This window comes from Zootoca vivipara, chromosome 12 (assembly GCF_963506605.1).
Source record: "Zootoca vivipara chromosome 12, rZooViv1.1, whole genome shotgun sequence".
NCBI lineage: Eukaryota > Metazoa > Chordata > Lepidosauria > Squamata > Lacertidae > Zootoca > Zootoca vivipara.
The window spans coordinates 14295123-14322310 of NC_083287.1; the positions used below are offsets into that span (position 1 = coordinate 14295123).

Here is a 27188-nt window from a genome sequence, read left to right on the forward strand (position 1 = left end):
GAAGTCATTGATATCTTAAGGATGTAAAAAGTATTTTAAATTGTAAAACAGAAAATTTAATACAGTAAAAATTATATACAAAAATAATAAAATCCCAATTTTGACAAGCCTGCAGATGCTTCAGAAAGCTGAGGTAACTTTAATCTGTTTAACTTTTGTATCCTTTAAATTAATAATAATCATAGAATCATAGAGTTGGGAGAGACCACAAGGGCCATCCAGTCCAACCCCCTGCCAAGCAGGAAACACCATCAAAGCATTCTTGACATATGCCTGTCAAGCCTCTGCTTAAAGACCTCCAAAGGAGGAGAATCCACCACACTCCTTGGTAGCAAATTCCACTGCCGAACAGCTCTTACTGTCAGGAAGTTCTTCCTAATGTTTAGGTGGAATCTTCTTTCTTGTAGTTTGAATCCATTGCTCCGTGTCTGCTTCTCTGGAGCAGTAGAAAACAACCTTTCTCCCTCCTTTATATGACATCCTCTTATATATTTGAACATGGCTATCATATCACCCCTTAACCTTCTCTTCTCCAGGCTAAACATACCCAGCTCCCTAAGCCATTCCCTCATAAGGCATCGTTTCCAGGCCTTTGACCATTTTGGTTGCCCTCTTCTGGACATGTTCCAGCTTGTCTGTATCCTTCTTGAACTGTGGTGCCCAGAACTGGACACAGTACTCCAGGTGAGGTCTGACCAGAGCAGAATAGTGGTACTATTACTTCCCTTGATCTAGATGCTATACTCCTATTGATGCAGCCCAGAATTGCATTGGCTTTTTTAGCTGCTGCATCACACTGTTGACTCAAGTTTGTGGTCTACCAAGAGTTTGTGGTCATCCTTTAAATTATAATAAAATTAATAAATTATTTATTATTATTATTACAACTACGACTGCTTCCAACAAATAGGAAAGCATAATAGAGGAGGGCTGTGGATTTTCCCCGATTTTTGCCCTATTTTTGTAAACCGCTTTGATTTTTTTGATTTTTAACCAAGCGGCATACAAATGCAAATAAACAAATGAATGCAGGAGCATCCTAGCAACGCTTCCGGAGGCATCTGGGTACTGGAAGCTTACTAGCCAAGCCACGGCCATCCCAGTTCCCTTCAGCCCCGCCCCCGGCGGCCCTCCAATCAGAGGCGACGGCGCTAGGCCCTTATTGGCCAGCATCGAGGCGGCTCCTCCCCCTCCCTCCCGCCTCCCCTTCCGCGCACGCGCAGCAACGGCCTCTTTCTCTTTCACCGCTTTCCCCTCCCCACCGACGGAGAGCGCGAGCCACGGTTGGTCGCGGTGACGTCGCGGGAACGCGGCGGCGGTCCGTTGGGTGTGTGTGTGCGCGCTCGCGCTCGGGAGCGAGCCTCCCTCACAGGACGAGGAGGAGAAGACAATTTCCGTCCGCTCGCTCGCTCAGGCCGAGGCCGCTCGCCTCGACCCTCCGGCGCGTGTGGTACCTTCGCTGGGGACGAGAAGCCGAAGAAGAAGAAGCCGCCGCCGCTGTCCATGCGGCGCTGGGGAAGGGAGCTGAGGGCCGCAGCCGGCGGCCCGCGCCGACACCCGGGAGTAAGTTGCTGAGGGGCGCTGAGGTCTGAGGTGCTGGGGCCGCGCCGCTCTCCTCAGGCGGCAGGAGAAGGATGGACGCAGAAGGCCCAGCCCCGCGGTTTTGGGTCCCCGCGGAGCCCCGTCCGTCCTCCGTGTCTCCGTCTCCATCGCATCCGCGCGCGCCCTCCCTTCTCCCGTCGCCTCCGTGCGACAGGTTGGGGGAAGGGGCGTGAGTGCGCGTGCGCGAAAGATGGAGCGCTGCGTGTGAGTGTTTCGTGTGCACGTCTGAACGGCGAGCGGAGAGACAGAGAGAGAGGCGGGATGGAGTATCAGGTACGCTGGAGGGAGGCGGTGGCGTGGCTTGGCAATGCTACGCATCCGGCATTTCCACCTCCTGCCAAGCCGCTTCTGGAAAGGAGGCTGGAGCTGAGTTCAAAACATCCCCCTCCTTTCTCGACCCTCGCCTTGGACGTCGCCAGCGCTCTTATTTTTCCCTCCCTTCCCCTGCAGTGTTGAGGAGAGCGAGCAGATCCCTGGATTCCTCTTCACGGCCATATATTCCTTAGGCTTACGGGGTGGCTAAGAAGTTCTTGCACCCGAGCTGCATACCTGTTTGGTGGTGGTTGGTTGGGGAGGGGGGGATGACGGTGCATCTTATTTCTGCAAGCCGGAGACGGAGCCAACAGGTTTGTCCGGAGCGTTTAACGTGGTCGTCCCCCCCCCCCTTCCGATGCTGCAGAGTGTATCTGCCACAAAGGAAAGAGCTTGGCATCCCTTCCCTCCCCCCCGTGGAAGGGCTTTTTTGTATCGGGTTGTCATGCCGAAAACACATTATGGCATTGATGATCTCTTTGGCAAACAGCCATTTTTCTAAGCTGTATCAACTTCCGCTTTATACGCCAACACAGGCACAAAAGCTGTGGGGTATTTGTTGTTTAAAATACATTTCTCCCCTCTTGGGCTGTTAGTAGTAACGGATCAGGTAGGTAGAAAGACATGGTGTTTGTCTCACTGAGAATGATTATAACACTGAGTGGTTAAAAGGAAAACCACTGTATTGACCAGAATGATGAAAATTTACCATGATTAATTTCAGTAAGGTCCTTTATCAGTATGTGTACTATTATGGATTGTTTTGTTATTAATGCCTTGTTCCTTGAGTAGACCCTGGAAGTACTGTATGGAAGCCACTTTGGGAGGGGAGTACCATTAAAAGGTAGCATTGAAATCTTTTAAATAAATAAATTGAAGGAGAAGCTTCATGTGGCTTGTATTTTGAAGCTTGCTCTTATATATTTAGGGACTGGAAATAATCTATTTGACTACTAAGGTAGTTAGAGCTTTAAATATGGCTTTGCTACAGTCTTCTAGTATAGATATGAATTCCTTTTAAAGAATGTGAGTCCAGATCTGTTTAAAGCCTGCCCTCTAGTGCAGCCACTCTTACTCATTTAGGCTGCTATGTTTATATAGCAATTTTTGGGAATTCATAATAATAGATACTTGGTGTAGAAAATGAGAATGGGCAAGAGTTTTGAAGTATGCATTTTCAATTCCTTTCCCAGGCTATAGAAAACACTTAGAAAGTCTCCACAAAGGAAACACTTTGATGAGTATTAAAATTTTGCATCATTTGCTGCTAATATTGTTGGCCCATGGAGTAAGATGAATAGTGATGATGCATTGCCATTTTTCATATTGATAATTTCTCCCAGAAATTTGCATTTTGGCTTTTCTAGAACTGGCATTTTGTGTGACATAATCAACAGTTATCATACAGTATCTAAAGAGAAGAAATGTAAGCATGCATTTTGTATACTGCTTGTTTTTGTAGAGTACCTGATGAAGGTATTGAACTGGAAGAACTGGAACAGCTATTCACTGAATGGTTGAACAAATTCCTTTTAGTTCCCCAGATAAATATATGCCAATATAGCATAAATGCTGTAGAATTTTGTTTAACAGAAGATTTAGAGCCACAGTTAACTTTACTGAAATGTTTAGGCAACCAAGTCATACTTCCTAATTAAATCTACTGTACTGACTAGAAAATAAAGGCACTCATCACTGATATTTTAAAGGGATAAGTAGAGATTGCAATAATGTCATTTCTTTGAGTCTGTCTGGAATGCTCAGAAATCACTTTTTGACAAGGGGTTTTGTATTCTGATAATTCCACTAGCTCTTCTGCACTGGGATTTGATTTTATCATCTTGCACCTCCAGCCTTCCAGTGTTCTAGAAACAATTTCCATATGTCTATTATTTGCACCACTATTTCATATCATGTTCTCTGTTGTGCCTGATGTCACCTTTATATCTTTCGTTGCTTATTTAACACAAGCGCAAGAGACAGGTACCTTCATGGTATTCTTTCTCCCCCATTCCCAAATTCCTTTCACAATTCTGTTTCCCATTGTTTTGTCTCCATCCTGCAACAGTAATTTGGGGTTGGATCCTTGAGTTATTAGAGAGACTTTATGGGGCAAGTCATTTGTCTTCCGCCTTTCTGTGAAATGATGATGAGTAAGATGTACAAGGTCATATTGTGCACAATAAATGAATGCCTTAACAAGCACTTAAGGTGCCTAATAATGTTTGACACACACATGCCTTTGTGTATTTTTATTAACATTGGAATTGCATAAAACCTGTAGAGCAGGCTTCTAATTAACCAGTTGCCTGTGGTAAACCTCCAAGTGACTGGGTAAGATGTGCTTCTTCCGAAACCTTTGTGCTACTGCTTGTCCCCTATGCACACTGCTGTAATACAGTGCTTTGTTACCCTACTTATTGAAACTTAGGACTTCACCAAGAGACTTTCTGGCCCCCCTTGTTCTTTCTCACAATTAAGGAAGAGGGCAATACTTTTAACCCACCTTTTAAAGACTTAATTTTGTTGGTGTACCTGTACAATTGCACACTTGTTTTGTGGAAATAGGTTGCAGAGCCAGGGACACACGGGACAACTGGACGCAGGGACAACTTGGACATTATTATATAGGACTACTGTAGGTGTATTAAACTTTAAATGTTTGTACAGGCTGAGTGTTTTACTCAGAATGTCAACATTTGACCCACTCTTTTTATTGGTCCATTTGAACTTTGGGGTGGTATTCTATGCACACATTTTATTGTATGTTAGCCATATAATTCCTGAAGAGAACTTAAGTATTTTTCCCCCTTAGGGAATAAGGGAAGAAGAATGTGAATCTTTCCTCAGAACTGGATATGGAAGTATCAGCAGATGAATCTATGGAAAACATGAGGAAGAATTGAAACTACGTGAGCAAAGCATAGATAAGATGATACCTTTGGAGAGGGCAGTGCCATGGTTGGTAGATTTAATTTTTGATTTATTCAAATGTAGTTTTTTAAAAATTACTTCACTGCAGTGCTTGTGAAATTCCTCTGGAGGTATTGCAGTTATATCATGATTTCCAAGCAGTTTTGCTAGTGTAACAATTAGTGATTGTGCTTTACATTGATTTTACAAAATGTGCACAATGGATTGATTTGGATTTCTTGCTAAGGCATATTTTAGGCTTATATGAGAGCAAACTGAAACATACCTTCAGTTTCATTACACCCCCCTCTAGTGAGGCCGTGTGAAGCAGTATGGATGGATTCCCTTCCATTTTAGATTAGCTGCAACTTGTTGTTGTGTCTGAACCTGAATAAACTACCTTGACTACGGTTTGTTGAAACAAGCCAACCTCAAACCAGTTTATGAAACTGGCTTGTTTTAACTAACTATAGTTTAGATTAACCAAAGGTTAGAGTTCAGTTGGCCTGTTAAACAGTGACTCCTGATCTCTTCATGGCCATGCTAAAGGGGGAAGTATGCAGATTTGAGGCTAGCTGCAGTTTATTCTCATAATGGTAAACCATGGTTCACATTTTGTCCGAATGCAGTCCATATGTCATGAAATGTGTATGCATGTTTTTTTGGCTGCTCCCTTAATACATGCAACTGAGATCCTTTCCTGATTGCTGAGATCTTGTATTGTAATGAGGAATTAGTAAAGAAAGCATGCATATATACTTTAAAATAATAATGTACCATGAATGAATTTTAATACAAAAAAGAGGATTCCCCCCCCCCAAATGATATCCCTGTATTAGCAGGTTAAGGGTGCTTACAGGGGTTGGGAACAAGCATTTTCTGTGGAGAGAGACGCTGCACTTCCATGGAGTTCTGAAAATATACACTAGTATATTAGAAACATGGAATTATAGAGTTGGAAGAAACACTGGGAATGATTTGGAAAAGTGAGGTTAGAGTTTTAAATGCATTAACATTCATTGAAAAAAGTGCTTTTAAATAAGCCTGGAAAATTGAAAGACTGCCAGCAGAACTAGCCAATTCTACTTGTGATGGTTATACCCTCTAGACATGAGTGTGGCCCACACACTGTACATTGGAAAGTCACATTGTGGTGTTTCATTACCAAGGGGGTAAAGTACAGCATTGTAAAATGATTACCATAGACAGACAGATGCTGGCTCTTGCAGAAATATATTAGAGTTATAGTTGGCCATGCAACGTCAGAGTCATTTTTTTTAGTGAAATCACTTTTGATGTAGCTGCTGTGCTTGGAAAAAATAGAGTTAGTTTCTTCCAAGGTTTTGTCAAATGTTGAAGTATACTTGAAGTACCTATTGTTTTGTTGGAAGATATTCAAAGTTTCATACATCTTAATGCATGGATGAACTATATTTTCTTATTTCCAATCAGATGGCACTAGCCCTATAGAGCTACCATTATTTTCTTCCAACTTTCAGCATTAGAGCTTTCCTAAAACTTTATTTGACATTACCTGTAGCCCTCCATGGTTGCTGCCACACCACTCCAGTACATGTTGCATCCAAGAGGATGTGATTAATTATATGGTTGCATATCATGCTGATGACATTTGACTTGTGGATGCTTCACTAGCATAATACATGGGTCAAGCATGTAGATGTTGCTTGAAGCAACTATTGATGTGGTGGTAACTACATGGTATTTTTTATTTTGAATGGTCTAATTGTATGTTAGGTACCACAGATCTTAATGTTATGCTGCCCTCATTAAATGATGAATGGCAATATGTGAATAATGTCTTTGCTTAGATTAGCTTACAGCAGTTTCATCATTCTTCCCATTTAATGCATATTTTAGCCACAGGCAGTGGCAATCTTCTGTTAAAGTCCCAGGTAGAATTCCTTTTTTGTATTCTTTTTTTCTTCATTCCTAAAATAAATTTGTACTTGTGTAGGTATTGAATTGAACTAACTACTCTGAAGTGCTCTGCAAAACTCTACAGCATATCTTACACGTTTTTAGAGTTTAGACACATCTCAATTAGCTATTCCAATTCTCTTTCAAGGAAGTATTTTTAAACCTTTTTTTTCCTGGACCAAAGGCCAGCTTTTAGAGTAGGTAAAATCTTATTTTTCTTATCTTAAGTAAATGTATATTCTATAAAAAAATTCTTTTTGACTTCTAGATACATTTGGCAGTGAAAATGGGTTGTGCATCTGTTTCAAATACTTTCATATGAGAAGACACAAATTTTAAAAAGTTCCAGCATTGCTACTTCAAGCAGTATGGCAGGTTTCAAGCGAGGATATGATGGAAAAATTGCTGGACTGTATGATTTGGATAAAACCTTGGGGAGAGGACATTTTGCTGTGGTCAAACTTGCCAGACATGTTTTTACAGGTGAAAAAGTAGCTGTGAAAGTAATTGACAAGACCAAGCTAGATACTCTAGCAACAGGACATCTATTCCAAGAAGTTAGATGCATGAAACTAGTGCAGCATCCTAATATTGTTCGCCTGTATGAAGTTATTGACACCCAGACCAAACTTTACCTAATCTTGGAACTTGGTGATGGAGGAGATATGTTTGATTACATCATGAAACACGAAGAAGGGCTTAACGAAGATCTGGCAAAGAAGTACTTTGCTCAGATTGTTCATGCTATATCCTACTGCCATAAACTGCATGTAGTTCACAGAGACTTAAAACCGGAGAATGTTGTCTTCTTTGAAAAACAAGGACTTGTGAAATTGACTGATTTTGGCTTCAGCAACAAATTCCAGCCTGGGAAAAAACTCACAACAAGTTGTGGTTCTCTTGCATATTCTGCTCCAGAAATTCTACTTGGTGATGAGTATGATGCACCTGCAGTAGGTAAGTCAATGAATTAAGAGCAAACTAAGTCACTTTTATTTTGTTTCAGAGCAAGCTGCCATTGGAAGTAAATATTTAGAAATAGGAAGATGAAAGTCTGCAAAGGTCCCTGTGTAGCCCTTCATTATGCTATTCATGTTTTAACATACTGTACTATCCAGTCCAGTGCCATCTAGTTTGGAGTTGATGCAATTAGACTTGTTGGTAATTTTTTGGACAGGAGTATTTGTGCATCCTTGATAATGGTTTGTTTGGAGGAATTTACACTAGAAATACAAAGTGTCCGAAGGTTTCCAGCTGGAACTAAGAGATCTAAATTATGACAAGCTATACTAAGGGAAGGGCTGTGGTTTAGTGATAGAGCCCATGCATGAACATCTCCCAGGTTCAATCCTTGGCATCTCCAGATAGGGCTGGGGAAAATGCCCAGTCAGTGTAGACCATATTGAGCCTGATGGATCAATTGTTCCATGTTCTTATTAATGGCTGCACGATGTTCTTATTAATGGATGCACTCTGATGTACGAGGAGTTCCTGAAAAAGCAGGGTATTTCTCATGTATTTAGCAGTGAAGTCAGCTCTCTGCTTGCATTAGAACCCCAGAATGCTATGGAATGCGCTGACAGCATGCGAATACTGACAGCAATTTATTAAGTGGTGTACATACAGCCACATTTGCTCTCATGATGCAGAGAATTGCCACATATCTGCATTTCCTATCAGTATTAGGAACATAGTAATGCTTTCCTGTTCATAGCAGTAGCACAGAGTGTTTGGTAAATGGTCTCCTGTAGTCATCCAGTGTCTTCTCAAATATATGTTTGTTTCCCCCTCAAACTGCTATATTTCCTTTTATGAACAGTATAACATCAAATACACGAGGAGGATGTTGGACAGCTGTAATCATTTCAGTGGATGTAAGAATTGGCAGTTAATGCCTGCAGGGAGTGTGTTCTCAAGTTATCACAATCTGTTGGCACCCTGTAGTTGTAACATAGGAACATATTTATAGGCTTATAGGTTATATGAAGAAAATACGTTAAGCAGGGTGCCCAAGGCAGGGTTGTTTCTGACAAGTAAATGTCCATTTGATGTCACTAAATGTGTTTGCCCTAAAATACACAAGAGGTGCTTCAGATCTCTGCTAGCAACTTTAGAAAACAGAATTAGATGTTGATCAGGCCTGAAAACACACCAGAATACCCCACCCCCCAGGTGTGTGTGTGTGGAATTGTACATCTGACATTCAGTGTCCTTCACATGGCTATGCAATAGGCTCATTTCATATAGTAACTGAATTATATTAGATAATTTTTTTCCCTAATTGATGTTTTCCTAGTATTTCTCAGCTAACCTCTGAAGATGCAGGAAATGGACAGGCTTTCTGAAATTCTGTTTCTATTTTTTTTGTTCCTACTGCTGTCAGTGTGTAGGTTGGCAGGAGCCAACTAGAGAAATGTAAATGAAATTAAGCAGAGTGATGAAACAAAGCCTAGTTCAATATAGATGCCCATAACGTCCATTGACTTCTTGCTGGACCTGTATTGAGAGATTCATGGGAAACTAATTTGTACATTTCCAAGTTGTGTGTTTCTGTGCACATGCATGCAGAAAATGTAGATGAGCAGCATATCAATATTTCTTCATAAAAACTTTTATGCTAAATGCTGGGTGTGTGAATATTTAACTTGCTTGTATAAATCCCAAACAGGACTTACTTTAAGTCTTGCTAGAAAGGGAAATATCAGTTGAGTCATGACGTGTTACAGCTTGATTGAATAAGGATTAAGATACATTTAAGGCTTTTTAGATATTTTTGCTGGTGCATGTCTGTGTCAGCATTTAGTGTTACATTGTTTAAAACAATGTAGCCCCTATGTACATGTGAGAGTTCACTACAGTAGAACCGATGGATCTTTCCGGTTTTATCCTTGTGGAGGCGGTGGTGTGGACAGAGTACATTTTACAGCAAACAATGTTGGGACATATTTATCAGAGCTTCTGGTTAGATGAATGTGGGATGCCTCCAAATAGAAATATATTTACTTTTCTCTAGAACCAAAGAGTTAAAAACATATACAGTAAAGGATGTATGTAGGTGTGTTGATCTATTAGAAGAAAATCTAAAAATCACAGTAACATAATAGGACCAATTAAAATGTCTCAAAACAGTTTAAAAAAACCACTTTTGAGTTTTCCTGGGGGAAGGGGAGAAAGCTGGACATGTTAGAGCCCAAAAGACTGCAGTTTGTAAGATTCTTTAAATGAAACACGAATGGCATTGAAGCAGATTAGTACTTTCTAGATGTAAAATGATTTCTGGATGCAGAGGCTGCTGGCACAAACACCAGTAGCTGTTCCCCCAGATTTTGGAGATATAAAATCTGACAGTTACTCAAATCTTTCTCCCATGAAGATGGAAACAGAGGTCCCTTGTGAGGGAGAGAGCCAACATACTTTTTACTTTGGCAAAGATTGATAGAAGCCAAATTGGGTACCGTAATATACATAGTGATTAGAAGTCATTACCTTTTATCTGAAGAGGAGACTTGGGTTTGGGCGTTATGTGCCTCTGCTTCTAATTCTGGATGCTATTGAATCATTTGCTTAATATCAGCCTCAAGAGCCAAGCTATTTGCTTAATTTTTCAGCCTGGAGAAAGTTTCTCTCTATTTTTTTCTATGCTAGTTGCTCCTTATTAAGGCATTACCCTGCTATAAATTTTGAACTTAGGAAGGATGAGGCATCTGCATGAACTGTTTATAATTGGGTGTGTAAATTATGCAGGAAGAATTTAGGTGTTTTAATTATATCTTAGTGTAATTTACTATGTTGACTATGTCTAACAATCTAAACTTCCATATGGAAATGGTTATTCCGCTCTTGTCTCAGGCTCTTTTTTCAGTAGTAAAGGAATAAAAGTTACCAGCTGCTCCAGTTTGACTCCATCCCTTTTTCCTCTTGCTGTGTTGTAGCATTATTTTCATTCTATTTTTTAGTCTCTAAGGGCATTAGTCTTCAACTGATAGATCATTGTATGGTGTGAAGACCAATGCCCTTAGAGACTAAAACTAAAATGAAAATAATGCTACAACACAGCAAAAGGAAACAGGGAATGGAGCTAAGGGTGCATTGTAAGGGTGCAGCTTCATTTGTTTTTAAGAAAAATAGAAGAGGAAAAAGAATAGAGATGCTTATATGGTAGCAAATTAAAAATTGATTTAAAAAAATAGATGTGGCTTCAAATTTTGAAAAGTTGATTACTTTTTACCAGGTAGTTTAAAAAAAAGGTAGTTTTCTCTTGTGGAAGGCTTGACTTTTGGGTTGTTTAAAAAGATACTGCATTGCCTTTTGGCCTTACCTCATACAGCTATGTTACTTTGTATATTTTCTATATCAGCACAGGTCCTTGGAACACTTTATGGAATAGGGGTAGATGTAGAATGAATTTGGGGAAGAAAATAGCTTGGTCATTTCCTTGAGAGGAGGTAGGACATATCAGTACCTAGAGTTAAATGTTTGTACCCTTCTGCAAATAAATACTTTTTATTAGCACATTGGCTCTGCATCAAGTAGTCAATCACTGCACTAATCAACAAACCATAAATGGAAGTTTAAGAGTTCAAACATAGTTTATTGAAAGCCAGAGAGATAGCAGCATGACACACTCTCTCTTTCTCTCTCTCTCTCTCTCTCTCTCTCTCTCTCTCTCTCTCTCTCTCTCTCTCTCTCTCTCTTTCACACACACACACACACACACAGAGAGAGAGAGAGAGAGAGAGAGAGCATTCTAAGTGAGCTCCAAATATGAGCCTTTTCAATTGTGTGATGGTCTTCTGTAATAAGATTCTTTGAGAAAAACAGAACTTCTAGGAATATGTAGCGTATTTTTTCATCTATAAGATGTCCCCGTGTATAAGATTCCCCCTATTTTGGGGGACTCAGATTTAAGAAAATGGGGGAGATGTATCCATGTATGATACCCCCTAATTTTTGACATTATTTTTTAGGGGGGGAGCCTAGTCTTATACACGCAAAAATACAGTATTTATTGGGATTTTTTACTCTGCTCTTAAGCCCCAACGGCTTCAATAAAAACAAGATGGTCCCTGCCTTCAGAGTTACAATCTAAAAAACACTGCATAAAGGAAGAGATGAGGAGAGAAGAACAAGGACACCCAGGAGCTGTTTCTTAAAAGTTAACAAAATGGTTTTTATACTGATCAGCCACAATGGAACCTAGGAGGCAACCTGGTCTCAGCAAAACTGATCAGAGTGTGCTTTCCTATATTTCACTCTTGCTGCAGTCTGATGGAGTAAATGCCGCTAGCAGCATTCAAAACTGGGAAATAAAAGCAAGGCTCCACGCAGCACCTGGAAACTGGTTTGTAGGGCGCCAAAACACAGTTTCTAGTTGCATTTGAAGCTCCTGCAGTCAATTGGAAGTTGTGGAAGCCACGCCGGACGTTCGGGTTCCAAAGAACATTTGCACACCGGAACAATCACTTCCAGGTTTGCGGTGTTCGGGAGCCAAAATGTTCAACTTGCAAGGCATTGGACTTCCGAGGTATGACTGTACAGATAATTCATTCAGATTTTATGTAGTTTCTTTATGTTCCTTTCAACACGCCTCATCACCTCTTCATCCATTGTTCAAGTGTCTGGCTTTTTTAAATACAGTAGCTAAATACATGATTGTCAATCTTAATGTTTTTAGTGATGTGCGCCTCAAATTCTTTTTAGGCACCCTTTATTGTCCGCTTGTGTTCAAATTTGGGTTCCATATTATCATTTGCGCAAAACATCAGTTTTCTGAGTGAAGCATTCTTGCTTCTAATAGCTTCTTTGACTCCCTGTTTCTTTAACAAATTGGCATCCTTGGATTTGGTGGTATCTTTTCTGATAAACTGAATACATTCTAGCTGAGCAATTATTGTGGCTTTGAGGGAATATTTTATCCTCTTGATTTACCCTTTCAACTTTGTTTAATTAGCCTTTTAAACTGTGTGCGTGCACGGGGGGGGGAGGGGTATTGTTTGCTACTGTGGTATGTATTTCTTGGATAGGGGCAGTATAGAAATTTAATATATAATAATAATAGTATTCTTTAAAAATAGGGAACTAGTAAAAGATTACTATTCTGAAGTCAAATGTGATTATGTTGAATTTGTTTGACAATTGAATACTTATGCATGTTGGATTTCATAGCATTGTGGTCACTAGTTCCAGTTGGTTTCAACAGTGTTTGAACTTCCACCAGGTCCTGAGCAGCATCCATAGTTTTTCCTCCTTTGGTGGATTCCATGACCAACTGTTCTAGGGCACAATATTGAGGCTAATGAAAAATGTATATTTTTTGTGACCAGAATATGCATCTAACTGTCTCTGTGATTATAATCGAAGGCATCCGTTACTACAAAACTTTCTCCTATGAATGTGTTCCTGATTTTCACCTTCCATCTCAAGATCACTATGAGCATTTTGGTCAGGGAAGTATCAGTATGTCCTTAGTACAGTCGAAACCTCTGTTCCCAAATGGCTCCGTTTTGGAACGTTTCGGCTCCCGAATGCTGAAAATCCGGAAGTAAATGCTCTGGTTTTCGAACTTTTTTCAGAAGCTGAACATCTGATGCGGCTTCTGCTTGAGTGCAGGAAGCTCTTGCAACTAATCGGAAGCCGGGCCTCAGTTGTCAAACGTTTTGGAAGTCAAACAGGCTTCCAGAACGGATTATGTTCCACAACTGAGGTTTGACTGTACTAAATTACTTCTGGAGCCTGGTATTGCCACCCACAGCAATTTTTGGAGGGGCCTGTCTACTTACTCTATTTAAGTTTTATAGTTTGTATGTCAAAGAGCACATGATCAGTGGCCCTGTCAAAATTATTTTTGCCCTCATCCTCTAGGTATGATACATTCTGAATATAATGCTATTCAGCTTCTTTCAGCTTTCCTTCAGGATTAAGTTCAGAAATTGGTGTGCAACCTTTGACATCAAGCACTGGATGCTAGCCAATTGCTGCATTAAATTACATTAACTTCATTTAGAGATTCCAGAGTGTTTGTGGATATTCCATGCATCCAGAAGCGTAATTTGAATGCAGAATTTTCAGTTACGAAAATAAATGAGACAGCGGGCCTCAAGCTTTGTACATATATCGGAGCCCCATAAAACTTTTGACCTGAAGTGATTGTTCAAGTCACATAGTTTGAATCTTGTTGGGACAACTATAAACTCAGTTGCATTGCTTTGGCAGCAGAGAAAGGAATGAAAATTCGGTGGTACCTTGGTTGTCGAACGGCTTGGCTCCCAAACAAATCAGCTCCCAAACACCACAAACCCGGAAGTGTGTGTTCCAGTTTGTGAATGTTTTTCAGAAGCCAAATGTCTTCTGCAGCTTCTGCCTGAGTGCAGGAAGCTCCTGCAGCCAATCGGAAGCTGTGCCTTGGTTTTTGAACCATTTCAAGAGTTGAACAGACTCCCAGAACGGATTAAGTTCGACAACCAAGGTACCACTGTATTTGGTTCTATGTTCAGTCCAAAGTTGGTGCTACCACACTAAATTGCTTAACTTCTCTGAATTCATAAGAAAGTTGTGCCTTATTTCCTGTCAACACGACCTTTTTATGATGACATCTTGAATTTCTTGTCATCCCGTCATTGTGTGTGACTTTTTTAGTGCAACTCATTTCCTGAACTGTACCTGCACTGTCATCAGTGGTGTGACAGTAGACCAAACTTGATCATTTTGCAGGCCAAGCACTTTGTAGCAACAGCTCAGACAGGAAATCCTCTGCTTGTAAGCAGTCATTCTCCAAACCAGAAAGGGGGCAAGAAAGAGTGAAAACATCGTCACAGTGGGTCGCTGGGGTGGGGTAGACCGTGGGAAACACATTGTGTAAAGCTGTAGTTGAAACTGTTGAGACTAATCTGTAGTTGTCTGTCTCTACTGCTTTAATACTGATTTTATGTGAAAATGACATTTTGGATTATTTAAGTAACTATTGCAGTTAAAAATTTGGATAACCTCACTTCCCAAAATGTAAGACTCAAACCTTTCCACTGTTCATTTCAGCACAAAATTATAATATGCTAACAAAATAAAATTGTGTAACAGGTGTTTATTATACTAGTTCAGATTTAAATCAGCAATTATTTTGGGTTTACTGTAAAGCCCACAACCCCCTTGTACAGGCTTTGTAAACTATTTGTGGGTCATGACCCACAGGTTTCAAAACACTGTTTTAGAGGCTTGGAAATTGAAAAGGCAAGCATCTGTTGTGATGCTGGAATTGCTTCAAAACGCCTTAGAAATACTATGTGATTATCAGCTTCTGTAAACCATGAAGATCTGGTCTCACAAGGAGCAATTTCTGAATGTTTTAGGCCCTCACCATTGTGGCCTAATATTTTTGTTTGGAGTTTTTGTGTGCGACAAAACTATCCTTTTCTTGCTTGTATATGTAAATACAAGCCAGGTCTTGGTGCTCTCTCCTCACTAGATTTGAGATGAGCATGGCAGGGGCAGTCAGTGACGTGGCTTGGTTTCCATGGCAGTGACTTGATGTTATGTAAGGAAGTTGCATATACACTGGCTGGTTGTCATGGTTCTAAGAATCGTACTCAAACAGCTCTTTCTCAATCAGATTTTTTCAGTAACATAGAAGATACACAGGTGCTGACCAACAACACTTAACACATTCTTATTTTGTGTCTGTCACAATTCATATAGCCTGCTAGTCCTTAAGAACAGCAACCTATTTTGAGAGAAGGAATTTATTTTTAAAAACACAGAATGTCCCTGCACAGTTCTCATTCAGATCCTCTTCCTGAACATATTTTGTGCATTCTAAACCCACTTTTTAGGGAAACAAACATTGATTCTTGCTAACAGTGCTTTTTCACTTGACGTCGTTCCAGATTTTTTGTGAAAGTATGCTGCCAGGCTATTTACATATGCTAGCAACAAATAGAAAAGCTTAAAAAAAGAAAAGGAAAAAAACCAACTGCTTCTAATGTTGGGAGTTCTTAAAATGACTGTTAAGTTCCCAAGGGAAATGGGGAGGTACCTGGAAACAAAATCTTGCTTACTTTAGACTTGATGGCTAGCAACAGGGGTAAAAACAATGTTGTTTACATTTCCTCCTATTGTATTCTTTCCTGTACAAACTTCTCTCTTAAATTAGTATGGTAAAATTGTGATAATTTTCAAGCTAAGTATTGTTTTAAATGCTTCAGCAGTATTCCATGATACCCATTTTCAATCAATAGTTGACTTTTTATTTATTTTTAGGTTAGTGTGTTGCATGCAGGGCACAATAAAAACGTGTTTAATTTGTCCAGGGAGAGCGGGAAATAGTGTCTAAAAAATTAAAATCTGCACCCACCAAGGTAATAACTGTGGCAGCATTGCTGAATATAATCTTCACATTTCCACTATTTATTTCAGTGAACATATGAAGCTGCCTTACGTCTTTCTGTGTATAAGGCATTTGTGGTATCATGCTGCTCAGTTTTGAACAATTAAAATGTTGGTTCAAATTAACTATGATAGGAAACTAATTTTTTCCCCTGTGCCGGTTGCAATAGCTTGTTGTTTTTCAAGTACAATATTTTAAAAATCTTGTTACAGATATATGGAGCCTGGGAGTTATCCTTTATATGTTGGTATGCGGGCAGCCACCATTCCAAGAAGCAAATGACAGCGAAACTTTAACAATGATCATGGACTGTAAATACACGGTGCCATCACATGTGTCCAAAGAATGTAAAGAGTAAGTGAAATGTTGAACATAATGTATTGAAATTAAAATCATAACACTAACCATTCAGTATAGAACCAATGTGGTGATTAGTTAGGACTAGCACATGGTTAGGTCCCAGGTAATCCCAGCTCGCCCATTATTCTCACTTCAGGACTGTGGACCAGTACCGTAACTATTCTTTCAACCCTCACATTGATAACTGGAAACGTGAAACCCTGTAAACTTTTTTTTTAATTGAGTGATTTCCTATATTCACATAGCCCATTGTAGAATAGTAATTTGTTAATAAAACAGAAGACAGTTTAAGAACTCAAGTCTATTAAATAAACATTGTGAAGTCTGTTGGAGCTGGAAAAAATAATTTGGTTTTTTTTTGGGGGGGTTCATATATTCTTTTTTTAAAAAAAATTATTGAAGAAATAGATTTTTAAGCAATACAATTACCAATAGCATAGCCAATTACAATTTTCCCCCTTTTCCCCTCCCCTCCCACCCTCTAAGGACTTCCCTCAGTTCCCCTCTCTGATTTGTTTGTACATATTGTTTTCTGCTTGTTATAAAATTTGTATATATCATTGCCTTATCTATCATATGTGGATGTTTATACAAAACCTGCCAAGGAGTCCAGATCCTTTTGTTGTCTTTTTAAATAGATTGTAAAAAGTTCCCATTCTTCTTTGAAGTCACAGTTGTTCATCTCACATGGTTTATATGTCAACTTTGCCAACTCCGTATAACTCATCAATTTTTCTTGCCATTGTTCTTTCATTGGGATTTCCTCATTCTTCCATCTTTGTGCTAACAAGACTCTTGCCGCTTTTGTAGCATACATAAATAAGTTCTTTATTCTCTTTGGCAGGTCTTGTCCTAGGATCCCTAAAAAAAATGCTTCTGGTTTTTTTTACAAATGTCATTTTGAACATCTTTTTCAATTCATTATATATCTCCCAGATTTTTTTTTAAAAAAAATACTCTACATTCCCACCACATATGAAATAAAGTACCTTCTTTTTCTTTGCATTTCCAACATATGTTTGACCCGGTTTTGCCATCTAAACAAACAAGCAGACACCCATACTTTCAAATTTGTTTGTAGATGTGTGGAGAAACTTGCTTTTAAACTTGGGGAATGACACCCCTTGGATGCTTGGGGAACATTTTCCTACTGTGATGATGCTAACGTACTTATAGAGCTGTATCTTTGTTCCCAGTTTAATCACACGAATGTTACAAAGAGACCCAAAACGAAGGGCATCTTTGGAAGAAATTGAAAACCATCCCTGGCTACAAGGAGTTGATCCATCGCCTGCAACAAAATATAATATTCCTTTGGTTTCATACAAAAACCTGTCCGAGGAAGAGCACAACAGCATCATACAGCGAATGGTTCTGGGAGACATCGCAGACAGAGATACCATAGTAGAGTAAGCCACCGTTTTCTATTGTGTTTACATTCCAGGATTGCAATTCCAATTTTGTTGTTAGACAACAATTGTCTGTATAGAGCACAAGAAAATCCTTTTCTGGATCAGGTGCATGTCACCTTAGCCCAGTGTTCTGTTTCCAGCCATTACCAGCCTTAAAGGTAGAGCTGAATTATGCCCACTGGTATTCAGAGGAATAATTGTAGATGCAAGATGCATCAAGCATTTGTATGTATCTTTGTAAGCTAAAGTGGCCCACGACAAATTAAATCCTTTACAGAACATGTCAAAATATTGATAACTTTTTGGGAACAAGTTACCAAGTCTGGTCAAAGAGGAGCCCTGTGAAAAGCCCAATAATCAAATTGTCATTAATATTCTATTCAGTAGTTTGAGTTTTCTTTCTTCTTGGGTCTCTGGGCAATGGCCTTATCAGCAGTTTCCTTTTCTCCCATGTGTAGTTGATTGGGGATGGAGAGTATGTGGCAGCAGGCCAGAGGGTGGGGCACCCTGGTTGTGACATGCACCTTGTTCAGTTGTGTCCTGCTCTTTATGCACTATTATCTGGCTCCCAACATCCTTGGCCATGCTAAGGAAAAACTGGGTTATGGGGGGTGTAGGGTGTTGCTTGAAGGAGTAGGTATTTCAACTGTGTGGCTTCTTCCTAGTGTAAACCACTTTTAAATTGTATGTTTGGTTGTAACCAAAACATTAACTTTATATGTTCAAATGCTGAATAGTGAAAGTGGCAATGTTGGAGACAGGCCCAATATAGAAGCCACTGAGTTAACAAGTGGATGCTTTAAAACAGCTGAAAAAGTAATTTGTATCTGCCAAGAAGCCTGTTGTTAATGCCTAATGACTAAATAGATTAGCGCATTGTCCATTTGGCTATGGAAGATCCTTGATCAGTGGCAGATTTAAAAGTAACATACAGTATTGCTTATTTGCAAATTGATTTTATTTTGGTCCTTTGCCTCTCTCCCCTGTGTAGTGCTAGCTCCCGTGAGCTGAGTTGGGGGAGAATATGAGGAAAGTCCATGCTAATAAATGAGTCTGCCCTCCTGTTTTCAAGGCAAGCACTTGATAAAGTCTCAGTCAACATTGACAAAGTTTGTTTCCTTGGGGTTGCCTTTCCCTGCAGCGAGAGGTCATAACAGGGAGGCAGCGGAGACACTCCCAGTCTCCTAATCATAGTCACACATGAATGTGTGACTGCATGATGATGCATGTATGTATCAGGAGCTCACCCTGGAAGAAGATAATTCCTTTGTTTGAGCAAACGATCTGTAAAAGTAAAGTATAGTTATACAGTATCTGACAGCTGCAAAAGGTTACTGAACCATAGACTGGCATTCAATAAATTACTGTGATTGGGGAAAATCTATTCAGCTTTTGGTTGCTTTCCTTAATATAGCCTAGTTTGATTATTGAACTTGCCACATTAGGTTGTCCAGTTCTTAATAAGCTAAAAGCTATTTGTCAATATGTCAAAAGCACTAATTTCTACTTACAGGCACTGTTCAGTATTTGTTGTGAGGTGCATTGTAAGCAGTGCTGGCTGCATGTCCAGTTTCAGAAAACTGTTGATGTATGATGTGTTCCATTTTAATTTTATTTCCCCCAGGGCTCTGGAAACCAACAAATACAATCACATCACTGCTACTTACTTCTTACTAGCAGAGCGGATTCTAAGAGAGAAGCAGGAGAAAGAAATACAAACCAGATCAGCAAGCCCAAGCAATATCAAAGCTCAGTTTAGGTAATAATTTAAAGTACTCAAATTGTACTAAATTTAAGAGTTTTTAATCATACATTCTTTAAAAGGCCCCACCTTTTTGATAATTTCAAATAGATTGTCATGCTACTGTGGTGTATTATTGTCAAAACACTGTGTGCTTTACAGCTTCTGCATAGCTAAGTCGGTAGTTTTGAATGCATTTTGCTGCAGAAGGTTGTTAACTGTTCTGCAGGTTGGCATCTGGAAGCTTATTCACCAGCAGCACAGCCACATAATTAGTTTCATGGAGAAATGTTCGTTTTCTTTTCTCCTGTCATTGCTGAAGTCGCCATTCTCAGCCTTTCTGTCATTGAATTCACAACCTAGGGTAATGTTAGGTAAGGAATATCTGAGTTTATGCTTGCCCCAGTGCAGGCCACAACTGTAACACAGAATGAATCATGCACTTTCTGGTGGTGGTGTTGCAGAGTCTGCACCCTATTCCAACAGGCAGAATTTCCCATGAAGAATGAGAGCTCAGAGAGCGATTGAAATCGGTGCATCCCATTCCTGTTAGATCAGATATGGAGACTTGTGCCCCTGCAGATGGTGAGGGACTACAATGTCCATCACCTCACCCCATTGGCCATGCCAGCTGGGGCTGATGGAAGGTGGGAATGTGGAGGACAACCTGTTACCATCTATGGGTGGTAATAAGAAAATGTGCAAATAAAGCTGCCTACATGTGTCTAGCTCAGCTTTGCCTAACCTGACTTGGCAGGAGCTCTCCGCCATCTTGGACAGAGATCCTTCAAGCTTTCCCTGTTAAAGCTCATCAGCCCAGGAATGCCATGGATTGAGCATTGCACATGCATGAGAAAGTGTGTGCTCTATCACTGAGCTATAGAACATAGCAATATTGTGGCTCTGTCAGGAACTGTAACTGGGAAGTAACTGCTGAAGCTCATACCAAAGTTCCAGTGGTGAGCTTGAGGGTACCTTGTGGAAAAGGAGTAGGCAGTTAAAAAAAAAATTGCCTAGAAAGTTGTATTTTCAGAAACGGAATAATTAAAGAAGCTAAAAGGTATAATTAGGAAGATCCCTTCAGGAAGGCAGGACTATTTAAAACCACTGCAATAGAGACTAAAATAAAATGTATACTGCAAATGAGAAGAAACACAAACAAGTCCAGAAATATGTCACTGTGTTTTAAAAGCTTCATCAGAGAGTATATGAATGGCAGGAGGCCTTGTTTTAAGAAATTGAAGTCTTGTTGAAATGAAGACAATAACCAGCAAAAGTTCATGTGCCTTTCCTTCTGTGTGCTTTTAAATGCCATGTTAGGACTGGCCACAATTCTGCCTTTGTGATGATAGTAACTTTTCCGCCTATATTTGCCCTGTTAATTGTTTTTTAAAAAACAACAACAACATTAGAGCAAATAACTACAGTTGTGGGTTTTTTTTTGGGGGGGTGATTTTTAGAGGGAAAACCATAAAGGAAGGATAACCCTTGTCCTGCGATCCCAAATTAGTTTTAGTTGTGTTCGGGGTGGGGGCAGGAGAGAGATTATGTTACCAATTGTAAGCATGGAAATATTTAAATGTGTTTAAAATTACATCTAGTTTGACTCCAATATTGCAGCTGCCAACCTTTGCACACTTGGGAGTAAGGCGTGTTTTGCTAAGTGGGATTTATTCATTCTGAATGAATATTCTTTGATGAGGCTGCATGGATACAAATTCTGGAAAACCACACTTGAAATTGACAGGCAAGAAAAGTAAATGGACAGGTAGTTTTTTAGCTTATTTGTTAAATAAGTGATGTAGGATATAAAAAATTTAAATACATTGCTAGGAGAAAATTTCAGCATAGTTAATTATGTGTAATATAAATGTTTCTCATTACCACAACCATGGAAGCTTGGACTGGAAATGTACTACTCTACAAACATATGTATTTTCAAGGATTATTTGATACCTGGGTCTCACTCTGTGTGCAAGGGACACTGGGATATCTGCTATGTACTTTGTTAAGTGGCCTTGTGCATTTGGTTCTTATTGGCTTGATTTCTAGCTATTTTTTAGATCCACCAGCCTGCAACTGAATACTCTGATTGAGCAATTTCTTTGAAAGTCTCTGGCATTTGTGGCAATGTCTTTGGAACCTGCTCTGGATAATATTTTTAAAATTTCGATTTGCCTTGCCAATATTACTCTGGCATATTCAGACTAGCAAAGAATGGCTGTTCCTGCCTTAACCTTGCTTCATCTAAAACTGAGAATGTCTACATAAACTTCAGTAAAAATTGTGCATTTTAAATAAGTGGGCTTATATGTATTCTGTGCCACTTACTATATAGTGACTTCTTGAAATCTTTTTTTAAGGTTGAGCAGCATAAAATGATATACACTTTAATATTTTAAAAAACGCACATTGAAATGTCATTGAAAAGTTATTAAAATTCATTACAAAAACTACATCTTTCCATTCAAAAAGGCATTTACCAGGGCAGCTACAAACTCAAAAAGGCTGCAATCCTGTAATCTTGGGCGTAGGCATGCTTATTAGAATTTTCTGCTTTTTCCCTTTACACAGCAAAGTGCCATACCAGATCACAAATTACTTTTTGAGAATATTTCAATAATAATAGTAGTAATAATAATTTATTTCTACCCCACCCATCTGGCTGGGTTTCCCCAGCCACTCTGGGCAGCTCCCAACAGATCATTAAAAACAGAATGGGAGGGCGTTCCACAGGGCGGGAGCCACTACCGAGCAGGCCCTCTGTCTGGTTCCCTGTAACCTTACTTCTCGCAGGGAAAGAACCACCAGAGAGGCTTGCCACTGGCTGCTGCTGGTGGTGCTATTGCTAGAGAAACCTCAACCCAGAGCTAGAGAAACCTCAACCCAAAGCTACATCAGTTGTGCAGAACTAATTGGTAAGGTCTCTGGTTCTTGGCCAATATGTACAAATTTAATTCTTTGCCTCCTTGGTAAATTTTAAAATCACCTTTTGGTTGTTATGATCACATTTTTCCAAGTTACAGTGAGAGGAGCTTTGCTTTTAAATCTTTTACTAAAATCTTCCGTTTCCTCCTTTTTGCACCTCCCTTAGGCAATCATGGCCAACCAAAATCGATGTCCCTCAAGACTTGGAAGATGACCTTACAGCTTCTCCTCTGTCCCATGGAGGCGTTCCTCAGACTCCAGCTCGCAGTGCTGAAAATGTTCTTAATGGTCACCGGAGCAAGGCACTTAATGATTCATCAAAGAAGGAGGACATTCCTGAATTAGCAGGACCAGCACTTTCTGTCGTTCCTTCAGTAAGCCTAAAACCTACAACTAGCGGTCGGAAGTGCTTGTTTAGGGTGGAAGAAGACGAGGAGGAGGACGAAGAAGATAAAAAACCAGTCTCCCTTTCAACCCAAGTGGTTCTGCGCCGCAAGCCTTCCGTTACAAATCGTCTTACTTCCCGGAAAAGCGCCCCGGTCCTGAATCAGATCTTTGAGGAAGGGGAGTCGGACGACGAGTTTGACATGGATGAGAACTTGCCCCCCAAACTTAGCCGTCTAAAAATGAACATTGCTTCGCCAAGCACCGTGCACAAGCGCTACCACCGGAGGAAAAGCCAGGGTCGGGGATCAAGCTGCAGCAGCTCAGAAACAAGCGACGACGACTCCGAAAGCAGGCGACGTCTCGATAAAGACAGCGGGTTTACTTACTCCTGGCACAGACGGGATAGTAGTGAAGGACCTCCCGGCAATCAGGGAGACGGCAGTGGACAAGGAAAACCAAGTAATGGAAACGGAGGAGTAGACAAAGCGAGCCCTGGCGACAACAGCAAAGGGGGTGGAAGTCCTTCCAGTGGTTCTAGCGGAAGCACGAATAACAATTCAGGTTCCACTCGCAGGTGCGCTGGATCTGGAAATTCAATGCAGTTGTCTTCAAGAAGCGCAGGCGACCTGGTGGAAAGCCTCAAATTAATGAGCCTCTGCTTAGGTTCACAGATTCACAGTAGCACTAAATACATTATTGATCCGCAAAACACCATCTCCTTTTCCAGCGTCAAGGTTCAGGAGAAATCTACATGGAAGATGTGCATAAGTTCCTCTGGGAATGTAAATCCAGCTTCATCCTTGGGCAGTATAAAATTCTTTTCTGATCAGATGTCAGACACTGCAAATGAATTAGAACGGATAAAGAGCAAGAACTTAAAAAATAATGTGCTCCAACTACCTCTGTGTGAAAAGACTATATCTGTGAATATTCAGCGAAACCCGAAGGAGGGATTGCTGTGTACGGCTGGTCAAGCTACTTGCTGTCACGTTGTTTGACAATAATCAGACTTAACTCATTCTACTTGACATCACCAATCTTCCTTTTCTGCGCTGTGAATACTTTATTTCACTGAAAACCCTTCATTGTCATTGTCTTAATATTTTTAAATGAGCTTTGAGCAGTAATTTATTACATTTTAATTTAGTTTGCTTGAAATGACAATGCATGATTTTGTGCATGCTGCTAGCCAATAATTTTTTTTTGTTCCAAACGAAAACAGGATTTGTGTACTTTTTTACATTTATAATTTTACTATAGAAAATCTGGATTACAGTAAGGCTTGTGTCCGAATCCAGTGTAAATGAAGCACTTAGTAGTTTCACATTCTGCACTTAAATTAGAGAGAGAGAGAGAGAGAGCTTTTGTTTATTTGTGAAATGTCCAATCTTGTTCTGATCTTCTGTGTTTCCTAAACTTTGTGAGATGTGGCATAATTCTGTGTGTTTGCAACAGAACCAAAGCAATAATGTTTTGATGCTGAAAACTTCTATGAGCTTTCAGATTTCCAAGGCTTGTACAAAGCAAGGATGCACTGAGAATTTAAGAGATCTTGAACTATGATTTTTATCCCCACATCTCTTTTGTCTTAAACTATAATATGCATGAGGTGGTGGCTGAAGATCTTGGTTTGTTACAGACAAGAAATAGTTAAGGCAGCTTCCCCCGAGAAAAATTGTACATGCAGACAATCTTTTAAAAACTATTACAAAGGAAAATTATAAAGTCATCTGCTTGGAGTAATTTTTTTTTAAAAAAAAATCTAAGGGAGAACACATCTGTTACTAGAGTCTATTATCATGGCAGTTGTTGGGTACAGTGCAAGACATTTAAATTGGACCAATTTGTGTGACTTTTGAGAGGTCTTTTCCAGTAAGCTAGTTCCTGTAAATCAACTAGTCATGCACATAGTAAAAGGCTTAACAAAGTTTTCTCCTTCTGTCTTTCACCCTACCCCACAGCATTTTGAAGCCTGCTCTCAATATTGATTACCTGAAAGATGTAACTGAGCATCTCAATTCCACATTTCCATTATTTCCATGTAAACAAATGAACAGGCAAATCGAGATGGGTGTCTCTGTAGTGTGGGGTATATCAAAAGTGCTCCAAAATGCAGCACTGTATCCAGTAATCTAAACCAATTGTTTAAGTGAATTTAGGGAGAGCAGAAAACAGTTGCTAGAATTTGAATAGGAGGTCTATTTAGATCAGAAAGGATCTTAATGGGAGTGCATTAACATTGTGCACCCTAAATACACTCCACAGATCTCAAAACGTGCCGTGTACTGCAAATTTCAAGATTTTTTTTCCAATATAAAATTTAGTTTGGGGTATAACATCATCTTGTTTATTTCCCTTCCATAACTCTCTCTCCAAATCGAGTCAGACAACACAAGTTGCATGGATCAATTTCCTTTTACATTCTGCACAGCTCTTAGCTTTTCTTTTCTTTTTAACCCCTTGCTACTGAGATGCCAGCAGATAAATCGGCTGGCATTTTTTATGTACAAAAGGATACTTTTGACCAGGTGAACTTTTGTGAACTTTTATCTAGAATAAAATATATTGCAGATTCCCAATTTTGGGAACGACAAGAATGTTATTTTTTCAAGCTCTGTGCGCTGGGTCTTCAAAGCAATGCTGGTAAGTATTGATGGTATTATGTAGCAACAACCCAGGCAGGCACTGATTAAGAGACTTTACACAGTTTAGTATCTAAATGCTAGCAAAATGGTCAAGTAGTATGCATTTCATTTACCTTGTAGACTGTAGAGCACCAAAGAACTGTTGTTTTGGTTATGATACATTCATGTTTGCTTCTTTTAGTGTGGCAAAGGATGCAATCCAAAGCATATTTACAAGGAAGTAAATCCCAATGTGTTCAGCATGGCTTACTTCCAAGTAAACATGTTCAGAATTAGGCTGCAAATCTCAACCATGCAGCCTATTTTATTATCAAGCTTAGGAGGGGAATATGCTTTCCCAGAAAAACAAGTTACGAATGAAACACTTTGCTTTAGTTTTCTTTTTTAAGCTTATGTTGCAATGTAGTTTTAAAACAGCCTATCATACATGTATGATATCTACAAAGTTGAAAGCTACAAGAACAGGCATGCCAGCGAAGCCATAGCGCATATTTCTTTGAAATTTTCTTAAGCAGGGATCTTACAAAGGGCCAGAAATATGGACAGTTCACAGATGGCGGTGAACAGAGCATCTATATAAAAAGTAGGAGAAAGTTTATAAAGGGCATTGGCAATAAACTGTTGCAGCTTTTTATTTTCAAGTCTTGTAAATATTCTTTCCACACGTTATGTACAGCCTTGGAATGGCACCTTTTGACTAATCCCAGATGTTTTTTCATTCCCTCTGTTTTTTATATACAAATGTGTATATACGGTGCTCACTTTAGAACAGCAGTGTTGACCATTTATGCTGCATAGCTGTAACATAGCCTTATTTAGTTGTGTATGGTTGGTTGAACCTCTGGGTGTACAGATGTTAGCTTGAGTGTTGTCTTTTTAATCCATTTATTCACCGGTGAATGATTGTGCATGTGTTGTATGTTGTATTGCGTCATGTTAAAAGGAGGGAGAGAATAACCACTACATTGAAATATATTGGACCAAACTATTATAGAACAAGTAACAGTTTCTTGTACCCCTTAAATCTGTCTTTACAAGTTGCATATAGTCAACGTAGCATATAAATTAAATATTGTGGAAAGCAACTAGTCTTGTATTTTTCTGTATGTGTATATAATGTACCTCTAGCAACTTTATCTGTATTTAAGATGTGACAATCTTGACACAGAATTTTACAATTAGTCAAATAAAGCAGAATAAAATGGAGAAAAGCTACGTGTATTAGGGGGAGGGTACAGAAATACCAGTTGATCCTTGTCAATTGCTTCCAGCGATGTTTGGCTTTCTTCATTGTATAAACATTCATGGTGTGTGACAAATGAAAAAAAAATCCAGTTAATAAAAATGACCTCTTGATTGGTGCATAAATGATGTCCATGTCAACTTTATATGCTCTCTGGTCCTGAGGACACCAGAAGCTGATGTACTGTAAGTTTTTGTCAGAAGTAAAAAACAGGATTACATTTAGAGTGACTCTATGCGGTCACGCATTGGGAACTGTACACGTGCAGGAAAAATTATGGCAACTTCTGAAGTTTTCCAAAGAGCATGAGACACACTCTCGCTAGCTCTTG

At 39.6% G+C, this 27188-nt stretch overlaps 1 protein-coding gene across 3 annotated transcripts; it reads left to right on the forward strand.

The window, feature by feature from the left end:
• The first annotated feature begins 1258 nt into the window (after positions 1-1258).
• Positions 1259-26982, forward strand: SNRK (SNF related kinase). 3 transcript variants are annotated; one of them, XM_035129132.2, is made up of 7 exons: positions 1259-1563; positions 4730-4875; positions 7034-7722; positions 16354-16495; positions 17698-17910; positions 19538-19672; positions 22749-26982. In XM_035129132.2, the coding sequence occupies exons 3-7, from the start codon at positions 7134-7136 to the stop codon at positions 23965-23967; spliced, it is 2298 nt and encodes a 765-aa protein (XP_034985023.1). In that variant the 5' UTR covers positions 1259-1563; positions 4730-4875; positions 7034-7133; the 3' UTR covers positions 23968-26982. The 3 variants fall into 3 exon arrangements, with proteins under 3 accessions (XP_034985023.1, XP_034985025.1, XP_034985024.1); XM_035129134.2 differs by lacking the exon at positions 1259-1563 and adding an exon at positions 1576-1875; XM_035129133.2 differs by lacking the exon at positions 1259-1563 and having other exon boundaries at positions 1576-4875.
• Positions 26983-27188: the final 206 nt, after the last annotated feature.

Coding starts and splice junctions, on each gene's coding strand:
- SNRK (XM_035129132.2), top strand. CDS start 7,134: ATGGCAGGTTTCAAGCGAGGATATGATGGAAAAATTGCTGGACTGTAT. Junction 7,723..16,353: donor GTATGATGCACCTGCAGTAG/GTAAGTCAATGA, acceptor ATCTTGTTACAG/ATATATGGAGCCTGGGAGTT. Junction 19,673..22,748: donor AATATCAAAGCTCAGTTTAG/GTAATAATTTAA, acceptor CACCTCCCTTAG/GCAATCATGGCCAACCAAAA.